The 25,662-nt window shown below is 34.5% G+C and overlaps 2 protein-coding genes across 3 annotated transcripts in view; one reads left to right on the top strand and one right to left on the bottom strand.

The window, feature by feature from the left end:
• Nucleotides 1-25,662, bottom strand: part of LOC123799258 (uncharacterized) — a 490,917-nt gene that overhangs the window by 234,389 nt on the left and 230,866 nt on the right. The window lies entirely within an intron of this gene.
• Nucleotides 1-25,662, top strand: part of FBXL17 (F-box and leucine rich repeat protein 17) — a 484,579-nt gene that overhangs the window by 20,520 nt on the left and 438,397 nt on the right. The window contains exons 3-4 of one of the 2 annotated variants that reach the window (XM_045808274.2): nt 2,393-2,650; nt 23,515-23,646. In XM_045808274.2, coding sequence (XP_045664230.1) covers nt 2,393-2,650; nt 23,515-23,646 — 390 coding nt within the window. The remainder of the gene's footprint in view (nt 1-2,392; nt 2,651-23,514; nt 23,647-25,662) is intronic. The other variant, XM_087861936.1, reaches the window with a different exon arrangement.

The raw sequence follows: 25,662 nt of genomic DNA on the forward strand, positions 1-25,662 counted from the left end.
TAAGAATAGGATTTTATTAGAGTACTGATCCTGCCCTGATCCTTCCATGAGATTTTTAGGTGGTGGTGTGCTGGTACATGCTGAACAACTAGCTTTCAGAAACAAATAGAAAGCTGTGTATTATAGTATTTGCTAGTTTTTTGTGGTGCAAATGCTCCCACCATGGTCAATTTCAGGCTACCAATGTGATATCACTGAATGCAGGGATGTCACTGGTTACAGGGTGTTGTAAGTTCGTACAAGTCAAGTTCAGCACACCACTGGTAGTTTATATGGTGTGTGTGTGTGTGTGTGTGTGTGTACCTTATACACTTTAAACAAAATAAGGAAATTCCTGAGCATTTGTATGTAAGTTTCCTTTTTGTTTTTCTGCATCATTGGTTAGAGGTTGAAATAATTACAGAATTAGTCATTTTCCTGCCTGGGTCCATGAAATTTGTGTCTAGGAAAATGGTGAGTATTTAGTTAGTTGTGCCTGGTAGAGTAGAAAGAAGTAATGTGAAATAATACATTGGCTCTTTACTTCATTAGTCTTGGATATCTGAGCTATTTGTTATAAACTGAGGCTAAGAATAGCTTTTCACCCTTACTGGTAGTTAGGTCTGGAGATGAAAAAATAAATAAATAAAAGGAGAGGTATGTCAGAGTTTTAGTTTTGAAGGCAACTTTCTGCATTTTTTTGCTTTTTCCAATAAGCATAAAGATTAGTTGCAACCTTGGCTCTTACTCTTAGTGCTCCTGAACACTCCAGTTCTTTCCTTCTTCTGTTCTAAATTTCATCATGTGCATTTTCTTTCACCATTATTTGTACTCAAGGTACTTGAATAATATTTATTTTTTTGTTGAAGTTTACCTGACGCACAGTGTTATGTTAGTTTCAGGTGTACAACAGAGTGCTTTGACAATTTTGTTCTGCTGCGCTTATCACCATACAGTGCTATCGCCATACCATTGGCTGTTTTCCCTATGCTGTACCTGATTTATTCATTCCATGATTGGGTAGGGAATATGTAGAGGCTGATTTTTTAAAAATTATGTTTAAAATTCAGATGGCCATGTGAATTTTTAACCACATGAATTTTAAGGTTACCTTTGAGTTTTCTGATAAGAGCTATTTGATATGGACATTTGTATGTAATCTTTGGTGTGTGATAAACAAAATGATATATTTTCTAGGCTTTTAATTATAAGGTAGTATTCTGAAAAAAGTAGTAAAACAAAATTTATTTATATTTTGTGGTAGGTATCATTTAATTTGATTAGGTATAATAAGTTACGATTCATATAGCATGATGACTGATACACACTGTTTGCTTGGCTAAAAATAGAGAGCAAAACATTTAAAATCTCAAAACAGTTTTGTTTATAGGGAATTTTTGGTGAGTTTAAAAGTAAAGTAACTTTCCTAATAAGGATAGATCTTTAGGCTTTTAATGAAAACTGACACATATATTCTTACTTGGTGTTTTTTGACAGCACTTCTGACACCAAATGTGTGGAGTTTTTTTCATTCTAACAAATTCTCTGGTAACACCTGGGTGTCCACAATTCAGTTTAATACTGAAACTAACTCCTGGGGTTAGTGCAAAGCCTCACAGGTTATTGGCTTAGTCCCGTAAGACTGTCTCCACTTCATAGGCCAGTCACAAGCCCCAGGAGTCACCTGTACTTCTCATTGATCAGCTGTTAATTCAGGAGTTCCCTTAACCCTTTCCTCAGGTTTGATAATTTGCTAGAATGACTTACAGAACTCAGGAAAATACTTTACTGTTACTTTAGTGTTTATTCTAAAGGATATAACTCAGGACTGGCCAGATGGAAAAGATGCATAGGACAAGATAAGTTGGGGAGGGAGGGCGGGAAGGTGTGATGCTTCAATTCAGTCTGTGGACATGTCAGCCTCCCAGTATGTTAAGGTGTTCACCAACCCAGAAGCTCTTCAAATCTCAACGTTTAAGAGTTTTTATAACACAATCTCTAGCTCCCCTAGGAAATCAGGGTTTGGGGCTGAAAGTTACCACCCTCTAATCACATGGTGTTTGGTCTTTCTGGTGACCATACCCCATCCTGAAGCTATCGGGGAGCCTCAACTTAAGTTATTTCATTAGTATAAACTCCTGTGTGGTCAAAAGGACCTTGTTATGAATAAGAAAAGATACTCCTCTTAATCAGGAAATTCCAAGAGTTTTAGGAGCTCTGTTCCAAGAACTGGAAAAAGGACCAAGTATGCATTTTATATTATACCACAGTTCTTGTCATGCTTTAATATTAAATAAGAAGGTTTTCTTTTGATTTTGCTATTATATTATTTATAAAGGAAAATTTAATAAAAGAATGGAAAGTAAGTTTCTTATAGTGAAAGTTTAAATTTATTGCTTTTTTTTCCTCATAGGTCACTGATGAATTATTGGAAAAAATTGCATCAAGAAGTCAGAATATAATTGAAATCAACATTTCTGATTGTCGCAGTATGTCTGATACTGGCGTATGTGTTCTAGCATTTAAGTGTCCTGGACTTCTTAGGTATACAGCCTACAGGTGTAAACAGCTTTCTGACACTTCTATTATTGCGGTTGCCTCTCACTGTCCTTTACTTCAGAAAGTTCATGTAGGCAACCAGGACAAACTTACTGATGAAGGACTCAAACAGGTAAATTTTAGCATCTATAAAATGATTTTACTCTGATTAACTCAAAATGTTTGCTTGAAGCTACACTTTAAAAGATTATTATGTTAAAAATAATGTGCTGACTATGGACTCTGAGAAACAAACTGTGGGCTACAGAGGGGAGGGGGTGAGGAACTGGGATAGGCTGGTGATGGGCAGTAAGGAGGGCACGTATTGCATGGTGCACTGGGTGTTATACGCAACTAATGAATCATCGAACTTTACATCAAAAACCAGGGATGTACTGTATGGTGACTAACATAATATAATTATTAAAAAAAATGTGCAGAGACTAAAATAAGCCATCTTTTTTTTTGTACCCATGAATATTCATTTTAGTGAACTAGAGTGTCATGGTTATAATTGATAAGTTAACTTTGTTGTGTTTTGTAGTGAGTGCCTGAATTTCCGTGACAAGCCATTTATTAATTTATTCTTTTGTTACTTAAACTTTATACCAAATTTTGCTTTAGGAACCAGTAGTGTGCAGTTTGGGTCAGCATGAGATTTTAAAAATTAACTTTTAATTCCCCTTTTGTGTTACTAGATGATATGCTTATGGGCTTTAAAATATATGTTTTAAAGCATAAACAGAAGTCCAAATTAAAGAGTATAAAATGAAGTAAAAGGTGGTAATTATCTATATTTAGAACAATAATTGTATTAAAAATACTATTATATGTATTTTTTCTTTGATGTACTTCCTTTGGAAATGGCGTTAAAGATTTCTTGTCTCAGAGTAGATTATTCATTCGGTGAATATTGAATGGATTCCATGTACCAGGCCTTGAATTTGTGAATATTTAGTAATGTTCCCACTATTGTACGAGGCACTTACTGTATTTTAACATTTAATCCTTGAAATAACTTTGTGAAATAGTTGGTATTTAACTCATTTTGTAAAGGAAGAAATTAAGGCTTAGAGAGATTAACTTGCCTAACGTTTAGCGAAAGATGGAGTTGGGATTTAAAGCCTGGATTCTTCAAAATCTCTTCCATCTTTCCACTATTCCACTCCAGTAGACTAAAGACCTACTCTAAAAGACCTTGAATAAAGGGGCCTGCTCTGTGAGGGCAGAGGCCATGTACATTTGCCATTTTACTTACCATTCCTTTGGCAACATTTTTGGAAGAAAATTAATAATTTCTTTCAAGAACTTTGTCAGGATTAATGTTTAAATTCAGAATTGGGTTGCAGTTCTGACATTTACCAATAAAAGCAGAGTATTAGTAAAGGCCTAGGTTTAAATCTGATCTGAGATGAACTTAGAAATAAATTGAAGAGCCCTGAATTGAAACACTACATATGAATTAATTGGAAGCTCAGTATTAGACAAAATTGGAGAATATTCTGTTCTGTGTCAGTCCAATTCATATATTAAGAATGCTAAAATGTATATGGGAACCTGTTTTGTCTGCAAAGGGAAATTTTGTAATAGCGGTGTTACTTGTTTTAATATTTGTCCTGATCCATTTCTGTTATATATAGGATTACTTACTAGCAGCATGAAGTTCTTTTTTTTTTTCTTAAAGATTTTTTTAATTTATTTGAGAGAGAGAGAGTGAGCATGAGCAGAGGGGAGGGTGGGAGAGAGAAGGAGAGGGAGAAGCAGATTCCCTGCTGAGCAGGGAGTCTGACGTGGGGCTTGATCCCAGGACCCTGAGATCATGACCTGAGCTTAAGACAGACACTTAACTGACTGAGCCACACAGGTGCCCTGCAATATGAAGTTCTTAAATGTGTTAGAACAAAATAATCTTTAATGGGGAAGTTATAAATTTTATCAACACGGTATGATTTTTTTTTGTGATAGAAATGTCCAGCAAATTATACTTCACAATGAAACATTATTAAAGGTCTGTGTATTTATTAAGAAATTGACTAAATCGGTTGTATATTTAAATATGATATAATATGAATAGGTACCAGTTGAGCAGACTGTTAAGGGTGTTTCCAAAAGAATAAGATCCATAGTTATGGTTGAAGTAGAGGGAAAATAAAAAGTCTTTTAAGGAGCTAGACTTAAATATGCCAGTCAAGTGTCATGAATTTATCTGTCTTTACAACTTTGAAATTATGTTAAATCTTACCCAGAATGTAAGGTATTTTGAAACCCAGTAATTTATCATAAATTAGATGTTTGCTTCAGGTTTCCATGGTTTCTGAGCTATGAATTAGTTATATATGAGGTAATAATCTGATAAAAGTAGTGAAACAATCTTTTTCATCTATAAGTAACTTTCTTAAGTAATTAAATTATGGTAAGTCATTATATAGGAACCTCATTGCAGTATACTTTCCTATGTCTACTCTCCTATACATAATACTTTCCTGTGCTCAATGTACTATGTACTGTAGCAGGGTGTGTCCTATTTTAGCTTCTTTTTTCTGATGGAATAGTGCCGTGGTATAGTAGAATGAGAATAGCTTTCATATATACATAAAAGTTTTGTGAAGCAATGCATAGCATTATATGCAGTACACATTAATATTTTCTGTTCTGTACTTTTATGTTGCATAAAGGTTGGCCTTGACCCACTCAGTAAATTTATTTCATGTCCCATTGACGTTTGATGAGGTGTGCTGTGGAGTATCTATAGTGTTAGTGAACTAACAATTTAGAAATATTATCTGAAGTTTCACAAGACCTAGAATGGAACTGTTCATGGTTGATGGATTTTCCTGGGATTATTTCTTTGTTTTTAGTCAAACATAGCATTTGATTGAATGGTTGATCCTGTAGTTGAAGTTGCAGGGTTTTGGAGTTTTTTTCCCTCTTCTGTTAGTAAAAGCTGACAAATGTTTCAGAAAGGTATACATATATTTATGATAATGTCTTATATTTCCATCATAACAACTATAATTTTAATAGACTTTAGTAAATACATGAAATGTATTTTTGAGTTCTATATGTTTATAAAAGTAGTTACATAAAGTACTTCTAATGGATCTAAATTTTAGTTTAGAGTTCTAATGGATCTAAATTTTAATATTTTAAGTATTGCATTCTACTTAACAATGTTTCTCAAACTTAGGTGAAATACCTAAATATCAGACTGATTTTGACTGAACAATATGTTCTTCGTGAAATACCACCTTGAAATCTTGATATTTTTATTTCCATAAAGATAACTCTTAAGTAATTTTACCAGTGGAATGTAATTTCTGTCATATACATCCTTTAGAACTACAATCATATGTTTGGAAGTGGGAAGCACTAAGAATTAAGAATATTAAGCTCTTTGAGTTTTTCTAGTATTTCACTGCCATCTAACACTTGCTAGCAAACAAGAGATAGTGATAACCACAGTATTCAAAGAAATCTAAGAGTTTGTATCGATTAAGTTAATATTTTATGTGACTGCTTGTATTTCGTTTTAGCCATTTAATACCTCAGTACAATTCATGAATTTCTGTAGAAATTTGGAAATAGTCACTATAGGCATCTCCTCAGATTAAAATGGCACCCAAATAATAAATGTTGCATTAATAAACTTCAGTCTTGCTTTATAATGAGTTTTTAGGTCTTTAAATATTTAGAGTGACATTAGCAAAATATCAGAGTAGGCAGTTCCAAAATCTTATTCCTTAACAGAAACATCCAAAAACAAGCAGAGACTGTTAGAACCAACTTTGCCAGAACTCTGAAAAAACATCTGTGCTTTTCAGCAACTAAACAAATGTTGAACCAAGAAAAAAACAGTTAAAAAATGGTAGGAAAGCTTTGTAGCATTTTTACTTGTGTCCCCCACCTTCTCCAGCTTGGCAACAGTCGTGAAGATAGCAGCCTGGTTCCAGAGGGAGCAAAGCAGAGTTTATAAAAAATCATCATCTTTGCCTATTCTAACCTGACTGGGAGTTCCTTGAAGGACTGATGCAAGGTGCCTCTATCTGTTTCACCTAATTGAGGCTCGAGAAGCAGTGGGCATTGATTGAAACATTGTAAGGCAAATGAAAACCTGCAGATGCTTGGGGCAAAAGATTATGGCTGAGTCATGCCTTAGGCCTGAGAAGAAAAGCCAGGGAGAGAATTTCTTTGGGAAATTAGAGTGGTCAAATTACCAGTGTATACAGGGGAATTTAGAAAGCCATGTGCATGCCCAAGCCAGGATCATGCTCAGGAGATATTTGAGAAACCCTTAAACTTTCCCTGGCTCATCTCTAGGCTTGTTGCAGGAAGTGAAGGCCAAGGCAGAGTTGTAAATGGCATTGCTAAGTATTAAAGGAATACCCAAGCACAGAACCAGGCTGTAAAGACTAGGTGAAATGTCTGTTTTTTGTTTCATTTTGTGTTGTTTTTAAGCTCTTTGTGTTCAAGGAAATATCAGTCAAAACACTGGCTGAACACAAGCTAGACCTTCAAAAATTATAGAAAGGGAAGGGTGAGAATCTGATTTTTCAAGTTACCATGTTATAATACACTATAATATTTGAATGTCTAGGTTTCAACCACAAAAAAAGCACAAGATTATGCAAAGAAACAGGAAAGAATGGCTCACTCAAAGGAAAAAAATTCATAAAAACTATTCTTGAGGAAGTCCAGACATTGGACTTAGTAGGTAAATATTTTAAATCCGTTATTATAAACATGCTCCAAGAGTTAAGGGAAAGCATGGACAAACAACTAAAAATTCTAGAAACTGAAACAAAGAATTCTAGAAAATGATGTTTGAAAAAATTGAGAATATCAATAAAGGTCTAGAAATTATTAAAAGAACTAAGTAATTCTGGAGCTGAAAAGTACAATAACTGATATTAAAAAATATGCTAGAGGAATGCAATATTAAATGAGGGCAGGCAGAAGAAAGAATCAGTGAACCTAGAGATAGGACAAAGTGAAGTATTGTGTCTGAGAAGAGAAAGAAAAAAAGAATGAAGAAAAGTGAATAGAGCCTAAAGGACCTGTGAGCTACCATAAAGGAGAGCATGATTTGCATTATGGAAGTCCCAGAAGGAGAATGGGGAGAGAGAGAGGCAGGAGGAGTATTTGGAGAAGTAATGACCAAAACATCAAATTTGATGAAAGGTATGAATCTATATATTTATATATATATATTGATATATATAACATATATATAGATATAAATCTATATACATATTGATATATATCAACAATATATATTGAAATATATAGATAGATAGATTGATATATATAACTATATATAACTCAATGAGCTCCAAGTAGGTTAATTTCAAAGAGACCTGCAATGAGACACATAATAGTTAATTGTCAAAAGCCAAAGACAAATAGAGAATCTTGAAAGCAGCAGCAAGAGTAGGGATTCCTAACATATAAGGGATCCTTGATAAGATTAACAATTGATTTCTCATATGAAACCATGGAAACCAGAAAGCAATGGACTGATGTATTTAAAGGGCTGGGAGAAAAAATATCAACCAAGAATTCTATATCTGGCAAAACTGGCCTTCAAGAATGAAGGCAACAATAAGACATTCCCAGATAAACAAAAATTGAGGGAGAGGCGCCTGGCTGGCTCAGTTGGTGGAGCACGTGATTCTCAGTCTTGGGGTTGTAGGTTCAGGCCCCATATTGGGTATAGAGATTACTTAAAAAATTAAAAAAAAAAAAAAACTTTAAAAAAAATGGAGGGAATTCATTGTTAGTAGACCTGCTGTACAAGAAATGCTTAGAAGAGTCCTTTAGGCTGAATAAAAGGACACTAGCTAGTAACTGAAAGCTGATTGAAGAAAAAAAGAACATGATAACTACATAAGTAAATATAAAAGATAGTTTTACTTCACTTTTGGTTTGTAACTCCTCATTTTTTCTGTGATTGAAAAAGCAAATGTATAGAATAAGAATTACAAATTTATGTTAATGAGCACATAATGTGTAAAAATGTCATCTGTGATAACAATTTAAGTAGAAGGGGTAGAGACATACAGGAGCAGAGTGTATACTGTTGAAACTGTGTTAGTATTATTCAAATTATGCTATTAAAAGTTTAAGATGTTAATTGTAGTCTCCATGGTGACCATTAAGAAAATAACTGAAATACGCGCAGGAGAGTAATGGGAAGAGAATCAAATGGTATACTGCATAAAATCTATAAAATACAAAAAATGCAGTAATGGAGGAATTGAGGAACAAAAAACATATAAGACATACAGTAAACAAATATTTTTTTAACGGCATAAATAAATCCCTATCAATAGTTACTTTAAGTTAAGATTATTAATTGGGGCACCTGGCTGGCTCAGTAGTAAAGCATGTGACTCTTTTTTTCTTTTTTAAAGTAGGCTCCATGCTCAACGTGGGGCTTGAACTTACAACCCTGAGACAAGAGTTGCATGCCCTACTGACTGAGCCAGCCAGGCACTCTGTGACTCTTTTTAAAAAAAAAAAAAAATTTATTTTTAGCTGATCTGTACACTCAGCATGGGGCTTGAACTCACAACCCTGAGATCAAGAGTCATATGATCTTCTGAATGAGCCAGCTAGGCACCCCAGGAATGCAACTCTTGATCCTGTGGTCATGGGTTCAAGCCCCATATTGGGTGTGGAGTCTACTTAAAAAAAAAAAAAAAAAGTTAAATAGATTAAACTCTAAAAGGCAAAGATTGGCAGAATGAATAAAAAAATAACCATGCATATAATGTCTATAAGAGTCTCATTTTATTTTATTTTTTTTAAAGATTTTTATTAGAGAGAGAGAGCACAAGAGGTGGGAGGGTCAGAGGGAGAAGCAGACTCCCCGCTGAGCGGGGACCTGATGTGGGGCTCGATGCCGGTACTCCAGTATCATGACTTGAGCTGAAGGCAGACGCTTAACCGACTGAGCCACCCAGGCGCCCCAAGAGTCTCACTTTAGATACAAACAGAATGAGGTTGAAAGTAAAAGGATGGAAAAAGATATTCCATTCAAATGCTAAAAACCAAAGAGAGCTGGAGTAGCTATATTATCAGAAAAAAATCAATTTTAAGTCAAAAAAGTTTATGGCAGACAATGAAGCTCGTTATATATTGATACAAGTTTCAATTCTTCAGGAAGATAGAACAATTATAAGCATATGCATACTAAAAAACAAAGCATAATATATGAAGCAAAAATGGAAAGATTTGAAGGGAGTGTTAGGTAGTCCTCCATTAGTAATTGGAGAGTTTGATACTGCATTTCAGGATGAATACAACAACCAGATTGAAGATCAACAAGGAAGTAGAGGACTTGAACAATGCTCTAAACCAATTATACCTAGTAGACATATGTAATGCACTCAAGGGTACATGGAACATTTTCAAAATTAGACCATATTTGGACCACAAAACAAGTGTTAATAAGTACAAAAAGATTAAAATCATGCAAGTGTCTTCTGTGACCACAGTGAAACAAATCTAGAAATCAGTAACAAAAGGAAAACTCAAAAATATGTAAAGATGTGGAAATTAAACAACACAGTCTTACACAATCAGTGAGTCATAGAGGAGGCCATAAGAGAAATTGGAAAATACCTTGAAGTGAGTGAAAATTAGGACGCAATATACCAAAAGTTAAGAGATGCAACAAAAGCAGTGCTCAGAGGGAAATTCATGGCTGTGAAAGCTTAACATTACAAAGAGAGAAAAATCTAAAATAACCCCAAAAATGAAGGAAAATTGAAATTAGTAACCTAAATGCATACCTGAAGGAACTAGAAAAAGAAGAGAAAACTAAACCCAAAGTTAGCAGAAGGAAGGTAATAATGATCAGAGCAGAGGTAAATGAGGTGGAAAAAAGAACAACTATAGAGAAAATGGCTGAGACCAAAACTAGTTTTTCTGAAAATATTAACAAAAATGACGAACCTTTAGGTAGTCTAAGAAGAAAAGAGGAAAGACTCAACTTACTAAATCAGAAATTTAAGCATGAACATTACCACCAACTTTATAGAAATAAGGGTTCTATAAGAAAATGATGAGCAATTATACACCAACAAACTGGAGAGCCTAGATGAAATGGGCAAATTCCTAGAAATACACAAATTACAAAAACCAACCCAAGAAGAAGTAGAAAATCTCAATAGACTTACAACAAGTAAGGAGATTGAACCAGTAATACAGATCCTCCCAACAAAGAAAAGACAGAGACCAGATGGCTTCCCTGGTGGGTTTACTCAAATATGTGAAGAGTTAATACCATTCCTCCTTAAACTCTTCCAGAATGTTTAAGAGGCAGCAGTACTTCCTAACTCCTGTGAGGCCAGTATTACCCTGATTCTGAAGCCACACAAGGAACCAGAAAAGACAACTACAGACCAATATCCTTAATGAGTATAAATGCAAATATTCTCAACAAAATAGCAAACAGAATCCAGCAGCATATTGAAAGTGATTTATTCCTTGATTGCAAGTGTGGCTCAGCATATTAAAATTGATCAATCTAATATACCACATTACTAGAATGGTGGAAGAAAAACATAATCATATTAATTGGTATAGAAAATGCATTTGGTGATTCCAATACCTTTCCATGATAAAAATCACTGAATAAACTAGGAATAGAAGGATACTTCCTCAGCATAAGAAAGCCCATTTATGACAAAATTATGGTTAATACCATATTCAATGGTGAATGACTGAAAACTTCGCCTAAGTTCAGGAACAAAACCAGGATGTCCACTTTTGCTATTTCTCTTCAACATTAAACCAGGATGTCCACTTTTGCTATTTCTCTTCAACATTAAAATTCCAGCCAGAGTAATTAGGCAAGAAAAAGAAATGAAAGACTTTAAAATTGGAAAAGAAGAAGTCAGACTGTCTCAGTCTGCAGATGACATGGTTTTATACAACATACCTCAGAGATACTGCAGGTTCGGTTCCGGACCACCACAGTAAAGTGAATATTGCAATAAAGCAAGTCAAATTAATTTGATTTCCCAGTGCATATAAAAGTTAAGCTTACACTAAATTGTAGTCTACTAAGTGTGCAATAGCATTATGTCTAAAACAATAATGTACATACCTTAATTAAAAGCTACTTCATTGTCAAAAAGTGCTACCCATCATCTGAGCTTTCAGGGAGTCATAATCTTTTTGCTGGTGGAGGATCTTGCCTTGATGTTGTTGGCACTGATAGGGTGGTGGTTGCTTAAGTTTGGGGTGGCTGTGGTAGTTCCTTAAATAAGACCGTAGTGAAGTTTGCTGCATCAGTTGCTTTTTCCTTCATGAATGATTTCTCTATAGCATGCAATGCTGTTTGATAGCATTCTACCTACAGTAGAACTTCTTTTAAAATTGGAGTCAATCTTCTTAAACCCTGCTGCTATTTATCAGCTAAGTTTATGTCATATTCTAAATCCTTTGTTGTCATTTCAACAATCTTCACAGCATCTTCACCAGGAGTAGATTCCATCTTAAGAAACTACTTTCTTGGCTTATCCATAAGAAGCAACACTTCATCTGTTAATGTTTTATCATGAGATTGCAGCAATTCAGTCCCATCTTCAGGCTCCACTTCTCATTTTAAAGAAAGTATAAGTGTATATCTTTATGACCTTGGATTTGGTCATGATTTCTTAAATATGACACCAAAAGGACAGGCAACAATGTAAAAAACAAACTGGACTTGATTAAAATTAAAAACTTGTGTTTCAATGAATATTCTCAAGAGAGTGAACAGGAAACCCACAAAATGGAGAAAATATTTGCTAATCTTAAATCTGAAAAGGGTTTAATATTTAGAATATCTAAAAGACTATTACTGTTAAAGATCAACAAAACCCCTCCCAAGAACTCAGTTGAAAAATGGGCAAAATACTTGAACATATTTTTATCCAAAGAAGAGATACAAATGGCTAAGAAGCACATGAAAAATGCTCAACATTATTGGCCATTAGAGAATTGCAAATCAAAACCACGAGATATCACTTTATACCTACTCTGATATAAATAGGCCCAAACAAACCCAAAAAACAGAAAATAACAAAGTGTTGCTTTGGATGTGAAGGAATTGGAACTTTGTACATTGCTGGTGGAATTGTAAAATGGGGCACCTGGTGTGGAAAACATTTTGGTGATTCCTCAAAAGATTAAACACGGAATTACCATATGACTCAGCAATTCCACCCTAAATATATAGCCCACATAATTGAAAACAGTGATTGAAATAGGTACTTATTTATATTAATTGTCATAGCAACATTATATAGTCAAGGTGTGGAAACAACCCAAGTGTCCATTAAGAGATGAGTGAGTAAACAAAATACATATATATGTAATGGACTATTATTCAGCCATATAATGGAATGAAATGCTGATACAGGTTACCACATGAATGAACCTTGAAAACATGTGCAAAGTTAAATAGGCTAGACACAAAGAACAAGCATAATATGATACTACTTATATAAAATATCTAAAGTAGACAAATTCATAGAGATATACCAAATAGAGGTTTTCAGAGGCTGGGGGGATTAGGGAATGGGGAGTTGTTGCTTAATGGGTAGAGAGTTTGGGGTGATGATAAAGTTTTGAAAATAGATATGGTGATGGTTGCATAACACTGTGAATGTAATTAATACCACTGAATTAAATAGCTAAATATGAGTAAAATGGCAGTTTTTATGTTCTATATGTTTTACCACAAAGGAGAAAAAGAAATATCTGTTTTTAGGTTCTAGATTTGTATAAGATAAAGGAAAATGTCAGTCTTATCTATCGTCAGTGATGTTCAGTCATTTAGGGAATGAGCAGGTATGTATTGAGCATCTACCATGTGTCAGGCACTATTCATATATTCTAACTCTATTTTCATATGTTTAACTCCTTTTTTGATTCACATGCACTCTATGAGATAGGTATTAATCCTTTTTTGTAGATGAGGATGCAGTTACAGAGAGATTATAAGTAATTTATCTGAGGTGAGATAATAAGTGATAGGACTGACACTCCTATCCAGGGGTGTCTAGAGTTCATACTAAATCTACTTAGTTCTTCCCTCCACTTTCCAGATGACATGGCACATGTTTTATCCCTATAATGATAATTGATGTTTATTATACTGAAAAACTAGAGATCTTGAAAAGTCTTTTTTATCAAAATGTGTTATGTTTAGTTAAAGGATATTTTAAGTATTCTCTTTCTAAATTAGCATCACAAGTAATATATGTTGGTTGCTTTTGTATATGCTATGCAATTTTATCTTCACAACAGCACTGAGGTGGTATTTCAAGTGAAAAATGGAATCTCTTGTAAGATAAGGAACTTGCCCAAGTTCATATAGCTGGGAAGGTATGGAGCCAATATTCTCGTTCAATTCTGCTTGATCTCTGAATCATATCATGTGGTATCATGTCTAGGATTTTATGCTGGGATGTCCAATTCTAGAGAGTCCAGTGACTAGAGGGTATTTTTCATCTGTAACTAGAAATGTAGGGCCTTTATTATAATGCCAACAGGCTTTTTTGTCCTGGAAATTCATCTTTATAACATTTCTGAAACATTCCCTTTACGTGGATCCTAATGAATAGTTTTCTAATAGCTTCCTTCTTTACCCATTAATAATAATTAATAATGATGCATAACATTAAGCACTTTTATATGCCTTGCAGCATGCTAATTAGCATTTCTATGTGTATTGTCATTTTCTAATCTTCTCAACAACTGAGTATAGGTAGGCATTGTTAAAATTCAGTATAAGCCTGATGGGCCTGAGAATAGAAGTTGGTCAGTTAACTGAAAATCAGTTAAATAATGGAGTCACAAAAATCAATGTGTATCATAAACATTTTAATTAAAAAACTATATAAATGTAATTCATTAGTGAGTCTTTTGTCTTTTGATATAGGGTTAAAGCCTTTTTCTAGACTTAGAGATAGCTAGTTAGAGTTTGGACTTTTTCTGCTTAAACTATAACAATGATGTGGCCTCCATGATTCTTAGTTGTTTTTTTCATTGAAGTGGAACTTAAAACTACTCATGAAGGAATATGAGTGCACCTTTGTTCAGAATATGATTTTTCCAGTACAGATCTTTTTCAGCTTACCGTGGGATTACAGTCAATGAACCTATCATAAATTGAAAATCCCCTAAGTAAAAAATTCACTTGGATTTTTTTTTTAGAATAGGGGGAGGGGCAAAGGGAGAAGGGAGAGAGAGAATATTTTTATATTTTTAAATATATATTTTTTAGGGGCGCCTGGGTGGCTCAGTCGTTGAGTGTCGGTCTTCGGCTCAGGGTGTGATCCCGGCGTTCTGGGATCGAGCCCCACATCAGGCTCCTCCGCGGGGAGCCTGCTTCTTCCCCTCCCACTCCCCCTGCTTGTGTTCCCTCTCTCGCTGGCTCGCTCTCTCTGTCAAATAAATAAATAAAATCTTTAAAAAAAATCAATAAATTAGAAATATATATATATTTTAAATTTACTTATTTGAGAGAGAGCAAAGTGAATGAGAGAGAACAGGAGTTGGGGGGAGGGGCAGGGGGAGAGGGAGAAGCCGACTCCCTCCTGAGCAGATCTTAAACTTGCTCAGAACCCTTACAGCTGGGCCAAATTGTGTAACACAAAGTTTATCTTATAATAAAGTATTGAATATCTCATGTAATTTATTGACTATTGTATGAAAGTGAAAAGCAGAATGGCTGTATGGGTTAGAATGATTTTAAGTGTACTGGTTGTTTACCATTGTGATTACACGGCTGACTGGGAACTGCGGTTCCTTGCTGCTGCCTGGCATCAAGAGAGTATCTTACTGCATATTGCCTGGCTGGAAAAAGATCAAAGTCCAAAAGTCAATGTATGGTTTCTACTGAATGTGTATTGCTTTCACACCATCTTAAAGTAAAGAAATCATAAGTCAAACCATCCTAAGTTGGGGACCATATGGTTATCTTACCCAAAACTAATTCAACAGCAGCTTTTTATGGCTTGCCTTCATTGAACACAAAACATTCAACCTAGTTTTTATAGCAACAGCTTTCTTTTTCCTACTCATTAAGTCAGTTTATTTATTTCTTAATATAATTATGTTATAAAAATTACAATCAGAAAAAACAGGTTTGGGAACAAACATCCCTGCATCTTGGCAGTTTTTTCCCTCACTTTTATTGACACTTGCTACTTCAGTGTGTTGATTTTTTTATTGTGGTAAAATATACATAACATTTACCATTTTAACCATTTTTAAGCATACAGTTCAGTGGCATTAAGTACATTTACAGCATTGTGTGACTATCACCAGTATCTATTTCTAGAACCTTTTCATCATTCCAAAAAGTAATTTTATACCAATTAAACAAGTATTTTGTATTCTCCTTCTCTTTCTCCCTCATCCCCTAGTAAGCTCTGTTTTGAGTTCTGTTTTTATGAATCCTGTGCCTATTCTAGCTATCTCATATAAGTGGAATCATATAATATTAATTATTTTGTATTAATTATTTGTTTTCAGAGTTCATGTATGTTGTAGCTTTTAACACTTTCATTCCTTTCCATGGCTGAATAATAGTCCATTGTATGTATAAACTACATTTTTTCCTATTCATCTGTTGAGGGACACTTAATAGCTTTCTGTGTTTTTAAAGTTAAGTTGAAAAAGTTTTGTTCACAATATTTTCTTTGTTAAAACAGTAATGACAGAGGTTTTTGGGGAATTGGTGCTAATATAGCATTTTTGCTGGTTTTCTAAAAAATAAAGTATCTTTTCAGCATGTAATAAATTAATCAAATGATTATTCCATATATGTTAAAATATATTATTCCATATATGAATTTTCATTTACTCTGAATTTTAATTATGCACCATGCCAATGCAATTAAAAAAACTATTGGTACATATTTTGGGAGCTTATGTGTCATATTTTCATTGTATTGCTTGGAACTTTTTTAAATAAGGCAAAGTTGAATGATATAAATGTAGGGAAAAGATTCAAATTTGAGTCCTTAAAATGGGTCAGATGAGTGGCATATTGAAAAATTTGCATGGCTTTCTTCAATATCTCATTGTCTGTGCTACTGTACTACAAATGATGAAACTAATGAATCAAATTATAAAATTGTCATTTTTATGATTTTTATAAATATGAACAGTTAGCATAGATTGAAGTTGCTAGAAGATATGGATTGAATTTTATTCACTGTTCTCATTTGCATGTGTATAATAATTACAGTGGTGACAGATTGGGAATGGAAAGTGTAAGGAATAACTTTCCTTTTCTAATGAAGGCAGCATATTTTAAAAATATTTTTTTATAATGGTTTTGAGCAACTTTCATGTGGCATTGGAAAACCTAATCTTGTTTTTATCCCTTAACGTTGTGGTTTCAGTTGTATAGATTCGTTGTCCATTGAAGTATACTCTTCCTAAGGTTTTGTTTTGTTATAAAAATAACATGGTGATCAACAAATGGCTTTTTTTTTCAAGATTTATTTATTTGAGAGAGAGAGAATGAGAGAGAGAGAGAACAAGGGGTATGGGGAGAGAACTCAAGCAGACTCCCCACTGAGTGCGGAGCTCTATGTTGGGGCTCGGTCTCACGCCGCTGAGATCATGACCTGAGCTGAAACCAAGAGTCAGCGGCTTAACTGACTGAGCCACCCAGGCACCCCACAGATAGCTTCTTAAAACAGATTCTCTTTTATAATTCTCAAGGGTAATGTGCAATATTTTAATTAAAATTTGAGATGGCTGGGAAAATCACCTCTCAACATTTTATTGAAAAATTTGAAAAATACCTTTGGATGTGTTTGAGCAAATTTGTGAATAATCTTGAATGATTATTATAAAGAAAAGAATGAATCAAGAGCAATCCATTTTCTGTTTATTTATTCCATTTGAAGTTCTAATTGCTGTCACATGTGAACATGAACTATGGCTTAATGGGTGGATGGAGTGGATTCTTTTAAGTGATGGAGTGACCACCGGTACTCTTTTCATTAAGTGCTTTCCTTCAGGGTTGATTGATAGGTGCCTTTGGCACATTATTGTTCCTGAGTTACAGAGGGGTGTTCTATCACTATTCATCTGACTTTTACCTTTTATAGGTACCTAGATACTGAACTGATGTTGGTAAAAATTCAGAACCCCTTAAATGCTATACTTGGATTCTGTGTCTTAGGTCCATAAGACCATTTCCTTGGGTGAAGAGTGAGAGTTAGGATTGTACCTGGCGTGAATGCCAGATACAAGTAGCAATGAAGGGCAGGCTGGGTGAGAATGGAGAGGTGTGGTTGGAGCTAAAATTCCACAAAATTGATAATCTCCATTACCTGGAAGGGCCCTCAGGCAGCAGTTTCCCAGTACCTAACCAAGGTAAGTGGTGATATTCATCTAGTCAACATCAACCAGATAGGTATTTTTATCTGATGATGAGTAGTTACCATTTCAGACTGTTCTTTGGTAAGGTAGAAAGCAATATGGAGATAATTTTGAGGTGTTTGTAGATCCTTTAGGAAATGATTTTTGCTGGGATAAGAATTAATGAGGGTAAACTATTTACTTGATACAGAAGGAGATGGATTATAATTTAGAGTTTCCTGCCTTGGCACTGGTTCCTGTGGGGGTTTCTTCTAGTGGGTTTCTGCTCTGCCAAGTTGTTTTTCTATGTCCACCTTTTTGTCTCTCCAATTCTAGGGACAGAGGTTTTCCTGCTAACCTCACTTCTCTAAGAAGAGTTGTTGATTTTTCAGTTTGTTCAGCTTTTTACTTTTTGTTAGTATGTAGTGGTGACTTTTAAGTTCCTCACATGCTGGACTTGAAACTGCAGGTTGATTTTTTAAAAAAGGCATTACTATTGCTATATGATGACCTTGATCTTATTTACCCTCAGTTTTCTGCTTTAGTATGTGTATTTGTGGAAATCTATTTGTGGAAAGTACAAGGTCTTTAACTTGCATAATCTAGAATAGTCCTTATACTGGGGCTTGGTTCTTACTCCATAATACCACCATTTTGGTTTGTCATCTGGTAGCCAGGGCTCTCCGTCTTGGTAGGGCCAGAGCTCCAGTGTCTCTAGCACTGTCTTTCTGAATAGAGAAATCCATATTTAGAAGAGTTATATACAGCTTCTATGGTTTTAGGTAGAAGACTAATTGAACTAAATTTAGGGCATGCTGACAGGGATATTCATATAAGCCTTGGTTGATGCCCTCTGAATATTTTCCTATGGACAGTGGACAAGACAGTTGCAGCATTGAAAGATCTGAACAACATTAGCGAAACTGGGAAATACACTGGGTAAAATGATTGAGTCTTCAATGACTGGATAGTCTGGAACCTTAAGACATTTATAGTTGGGGTAATATGATTAGTTCAGATAGGCAGTCATAGAAATGGAGTCTTGCCTCTCATGCCCAGTGATGATGTCTGGAATAGAACATCAGTTTCTGCAGTGAGACTAAATGACAGTAATTATCCCCTGAGGTGCTCTTTTTTGATAAGTTTCTGGGGCTCTCCTACTGCTAATGTCTGTTGAAGCCATCCACATCGTTCTTATTTGTATATGGCTACCCACGTAGCCCCTACCTATATGGAAAGTCACTTGTTTATATGTAAGTCTATCAAAGACACTTGTAAAAGTCAAAATACCAGATAATCAATTTAAAACTTTCTCGTAGGCTACAGCAGTGTGACTTACATGTGTTAACATGAGACTCTGCTGACCTGTTTATACAAACTGATGTCTAACACCCTACCAGGTACCCCAATTTTTTTAAAGATTATATTTATTTAAGAGAGAGAGAAAGCGCGAGTGCATGAATGGGGGAAGGGGCAGAAGGAGAAGCAGACTCCCCACTGAGCAGGGAGCCTGACGTGGGACTCGATCCCATGACTCTGAGATCATGACCTGAGCCGAAGGCAGACGCTTAACCAACTGAGCCACCCAGGCGCCCCTCATTCACTCCTGTATAGATTCTGTTGTATTTTTCAGTGATCCTGGTTACTAAGTGTTGAGGCCTCTTTAGTTCCTAGGATCTGAACAAATTAACAAGAGAAGGGAATAGGGGCAGAGGAAAAATATCAGATCAACTTTATTATTCAGAAAGGCTCGATTGGAGAATATTGCTTAGAAATAGAGTTAAGTGGGCTTGTTAACTCAACTCTGGAGTGTGGCCAGCGGATCCACTCATCATCAGCTCAGCCAGACCAACAGAGTGGCCTGCAAATGTAGAAGGGATGCTCGTTTGCCGTGTCAGTTTGTTTCCAGGGGAAGAAGGATAGAGATGAGCTGAACATGTCCAGCGCATTAAACACAAACTAATCAGTGGAGAGACAAGGAATTAAACTAGTTGAACTTTCTTCAAAAGAAGGAAGCGCATCTGTATTTTCTTGATTTATCCATTTTAGACTATCTAGGCCGATTCCTTGCTATGGAAGAGGAGAAATTAGCTTACTTACCCTTGTCTCCTATTTTCTCATCCTCCCAACATAATTCTTTTGTAATTTTGATTAAATAAGTATTTGGTATTTACATTTTATAATTATGTACCTATTTTTCTCTATAGAATTTTGTTATTGAAATTAATAAATATCTTTTTGTCCCCTTTAGTTTACTTATCTTTAATGGTCTTAAGACAAATGGAGCTAAATGTTTTTCTACAGTTCCATTAGTATATTGATATGTAGATAGATAGTCAAATATATCTTATAGCAGATTTTCTGGGGATAGTCTGAAGGCTCCATTTTGGACTTTTTGCATACAAGTGCTCTTGCATTAATGGTCATCTGAGTATCTTAACCTTTACCATTATCCTTGAGGTTTTCCTGATCTTGCAGTTGTTTTAGATATCCTATTAGATGTCATACGTTCTTTCTCTTGGTGTATCCTTACGTTTTGTAGAGCACAGATTCTAGTAGCTTCCTGGTAAAGAATATACGGGAGATAAATCTTTTGAGAACTTGCATGTCTGAAAATGTCTCTCTTCCATCCTCACACTTAATTCATAGCCTGAATCCTGAGTATAGGATTCTAGGTTTGAAGTACTTTTCCTTCAGAATTTGATGGCATTGCTCTGTTGCCTTCTTTCAGTGTTGTCAGTAAGCAGTTTGATGCCTTTTTAATCCTAATCCTTTGTATGAAATCTGTTTGTGGAAGTCTGTAGAATCTTTTTTTATACTCTTTAATTCTGACGTTTTGTGTTAATTTGCTTTGCCATGGATCTGTTTTTGTCATTTGTGCTGGACATATAAGTGAGCCTTTTCAGTCTATACTTTTTTATACTGGAACATTTTATAGAAAATTATTTATTTGAATTTCTTCATTTTCACCTTATAAACTTTCGCATCATCCCCACATTTTCAGCAGTATGCTTTTGCTGTCAGCTATGCATGGTGTACCCCGGTCCAAAAACCCTGTGTTTTACTCAGCCCAGTGAACTCCAGTCTTTTTGTTATTGTGGGAGAGTGGACTTTGCAGTGATGAGGAGGTGATCTGAATGGTTAACTACTCTTTAGTTAGACTTTAAAGAATCCTGGTGTTTTTAATGTGAACTGCACCCTCAATGCCAGATGTGTGTGAGCCTATGAGGAGTTTTGTGGTGATTATCAAGTTGCTTTTATACTTTCCCCACTGTTGGCTTTGGAGTCAGCTTTTTTAGGTGTAAATAATGTGCCATGGTATATTTATTCTTGAAATATATGTGCTTTTATGCATTATAAGATCTGGTAGTGGATCTAATGAATATAATGAATACTGATGAACAAAAATGGTATTTTGATGATACCTGCAACAGCAGTAATATTATATAAAATTATCTTTGATTTTTGTTGTTTACAAAGTCACGTGTACTGCTAACGTATTGTGATTTTTTGTTTACATTAATAAGTGAAGCAAAGGCTAGAGTTCATTTAGAGGATAGTATGAAAATTAAAGTGTACTCCTTTTTTCTCATCTGCTTTCCTGGAATCCTTGAAGTCTACCTGTGGACCCAGTTTAGAATTCCTGAATTAACTGGAACATGGTGGTGTATGAGACCATAATCATGGTTTCCCATATTCGTCCATTTTTCAAAGAGGCCTCTTTACATCGCATAACCAGGATCAGACTTTTCATTCATTCAGCAAATATTTGCTCAGTATCAGCTAAGTTAAGCATAAGAGACTGGGTGCCAGGGATAGTTAGTTAGGAGGCAAACTTCTATCTTCATGGAGTTTACATTTCTGGTGGAATATATAATTGGTTATAGTGTGGCCTAGATGACATAACATAGTGTAACTATATCAGTACTCCTGGAAATATAACTGAATTCACATATTGTTGCTTTACTTGAAACAAAACTTGAAAGTTTTCTTTAATCATTAAAGTAACATTTATTTTTAAAAAGATGTGAGAAGACTGATAGTCAGAAAAGAAAAAAAACATGTATTACTGCACTAATCAGAAAAAAGTACTGTTAACACCTTGGTGTAATTTCAGTCTCCTTTCTATACACATATGCACATATGTATATTTAAATATGGATAATTTGTTTACAAAAATTGGATTATATTATAAAAACTTTTGTAAAATTTTCATTTTTGTCAAGTCATTTTTAATGGCTGTATAATGTTGTTTTCTGAAAACACTGTAATTTGTATCTTTAGGTTTTCTATTTTACTATTAAAAAATCCCTTTTGCTAATTTCTTATAGCTAAATCTTAACCAAATACTTTTATTTAATTCCAACAATTTATTATTAAAAATTTTATATATATGGAAAATTTGAAAGAATTTTACAGTGAGCACCTATATACCCACTACCTAGATTATATAATTAACATCTTTTTTGTATTTCTTTTACATTTTTATTTTAATTGCAGTTAGTTAACATACAGCATTATGTTAGTTTCAGGTGTACAATATAGTAATTTAGCAGTTCCATACATTGCCCTGTGCTCATTATGACAGTGCACTCCTTAAACCCCATCACCATTTAACCCATCCCCCACCCTATAATTAACATTTTAGTATGCGTAATCTATCCAGTTATCTATCCCTCTGTAGTTAATTTTTTGGTAAAGCTGAGTCATATTTTTCATTTATGGTGAGTAGCCTCCGGGAAGATTTTTAGTATTAATTTACGCTCTTACCAGTGGTATATTGCACACTTCCAATCCTTGCTGACGCTGAGTTTTATTATTTAATGTAATTTTTTTAGATAATTTTTGATATATAGGTTTTACTAAATAAGTTTCTTATTTTAGCTCTAAAATGACTCTATTCATACGTAATACTCATGAAACAGCATTCATTTGTAGTTTGTTTTGATCATCTAATGTCCACTGTAGCTTTTGAAAAGAAATGTATGTAATTTGTTCTTTGTGATACTTGATGGTTTTAATGGGAACATTTCACCTGTTTGGTAACTATTTAAGGTACGCTTGGGATTTTAGTCAGGGAACCATTAGTCCTTTTGTTTTCAGTTTATGCACTACCGTATGTAAGTAAGTACTCTAAAATATCATCTATAGCATATTCAGACTTTTTTCTCTCTCACAGAATAAGTGAGTTGATGGAGAGAAATGATTGGGGTAATCAGAAGTGGAAGTAGAATCTAATGAATTAAATATTCTTTCTATCATTAGACCCTTGCCTCACTTCTTGGAACTTTGTTTTATTCCTTGGAACTGGGCCCCACAAGTATAACAATATAACTGATTCAAGAGACATAAAAATGTGAATTTGAGGTAAATATTAAGGAATCTAGGCACCTTGGGTAGGCGTATAGTATGAGGTAGCTGAGCAAGGAAGTAATTAGAAGATGGTAAGGCTTACACAATACTGTTTTAATTTACAGATTGCCTACATTCTGTTTTATTTTAAAAGTAGTTTATATTTAACTTTGATATGGCTATTTTTAAAAATTACATGGAAATCCCACTCGGAGTATGTTGTCTATGTTATTTTCTGAGCATTCAGTCAAATCTCTTTGTTTACAGCTGGGCTCAAAGTGCAGAGAACTCAAAGATATTCATTTCGGCCAGTGTTACAAGATCTCAGATGAAGGGATGATCGTCATAGCTAAGGGCTGTCTGAAATTACAAAGAATATACATGCAGGAAAACAAATTAGTAAGTACTTGTTACCATCCTTGTGTTTTTTATTTTGTTTCTAACCTTTGATTTCCTTATAACTTAGCTTATAAATGTTTATCCGCTTATTTTGGTGGTTTAGAGGCAAATACTACTTAAAGCAAGAATCCTCTCAAAACAATAATTTTAGAAATTGATCCTGTAACTCTGTAGGTGCTTTTATGTGGTACTTGCATGTTAAAATTTCCTCATTAGCATATGCTAATATGTTTTTGTCTAAGTTCTGACAGTGAACTAACTCAGGTCAATTGGAAAAAGTATATTTAGTTGCTAAATATAAGTATGTGGTTGTTGTTCCTTCTGATTCCCTAGGGATAGTAATACTTCTAGGTCGTTAGAATTTTTTTACTGTTAATGAAGATGTACACATGTGAAATAGAGCCTTTCACTTACTATGGTGAAAAATGGGATTTAGTAAACTGAGGCAGATAATCTTGGTAGTTATATAGATTTTATAGTCTAAGCCCATACATATATTCACAATTAATGTATGATATATGTTTAAAACCATTTAATTTTCTTTTATTGAGGAATAATTCACATACCAAAAAATTCACTCTTTTAAAGTGTTACAACTCAGTGGTTTTTAGTATATTCACAAAGCTGTGCAATCATCATCACTAATTCTAGAACAGGTTCATTACCCCCAAAGAAACTCTGTGCTCATTAGTTGTCATTCTCAATTCCCCCTTCTTCCAGCTCCTGGCACCTGGTAACCTACTTTCTGTCTCTATGGATTTGCCTGTTCTAGGCATTGCATACAAATGGAATTACATAGTATTTGGTATTTTGTGTCTGGCTTCTTTCACTTAGCACAATGTTTTCAGGGTTCATTCATGTAGTAGCATGTATCAGAACTTCACTCTTTGTAATGGTTAAGTAATACTCCAAATCTTTTAAGTTACATACATAGTATGTAATTTAAATTTAAATTACATAGGTACATAGTATAAGTTAACAGAAAAAGTTGCCATTAGGAAGGCACTGGTAGATTTCTCAATGTTGAGAATATACTTTAAAATGTAGGCAAGGTAGTATTGCATATTTACAAAGGAGACCTGCTGTTCAATTGTATCCCCAAATAAAGAGATCTTTTTGTTGCCCCTTGGAATTAGTTTATAAAATATAATAAATATATCTCATAAATTAATGTAAGTTTTGAAAGGTCTCTAGAAGTATCAGCACTTCAAATGAGATAATGCTATTTATTTATTTATTTATTTATTTGAGAGAGGGTGGGGGCGGAGGGCCAGAGGGATAGGGAGGGAGAGAATCTTAAGTAGGCTCTACATTCAGCACGGAGCTGGCTGTGGAGCTCGATCTTCAACCCTGAGCCAAAATCAAGTGTCTGACTCTTAATTGACTGAGCCACCTAGGCACCCTGAGATAATGCAACTTTATTATCTTATAAAATTTTTATTTATTTATCTATTTTTGAGGGGTGGAGGGGAAGAGGAAGCAGCAGACTCCCCGTTGAGCAGGGAGTGAGATGCAGGACTCTATCCCAGGACCTTTAATGCTTAACCCAGCGCCCGATAATGCTACTTTAAAAGAAGATTCCAGTTAGAAAAATCAAAGCACTATGAATTAAAAGTGAATGCTTTTATTACTATATAGAATTATATTTGCCTATAGAATTGTATTTTCTTCTGAAATTATATAGTAGAAATCCTTCACATTTCTCTTTACATTTAATATAAATTTAATAATTTTTTTAAAAACAGTATGATTTTGTAGAATGGATGAGATCTTCCGGGTCAGAGAGAGTGAGTTTTTAAAACGTGGTATTCACTCACTTGTTTTGTGATTTTGGGGAAGTTACTTAAGCTCTGTGAACCTCCTCTGTAGACCGTATTATTAATACTTATTTCTTTGCAGGGTATAGCTCTGAGAATTAAAGGACATGTCCTTAAATTGTGTAATATAAACTCTAACCCATAGGAGGCACTAAAAAAACTAGTAATTTTTATGGCATTCTGTCTGTATTTGTCGTGT

The sequence above is a fragment of the Ursus americanus genome, chromosome 5 (assembly GCF_024610735.1).
Source record: "Ursus americanus isolate L20-20 chromosome 5, mUrsAme1.1.p, whole genome shotgun sequence".
NCBI lineage: Eukaryota > Metazoa > Chordata > Mammalia > Carnivora > Ursidae > Ursus > Ursus americanus.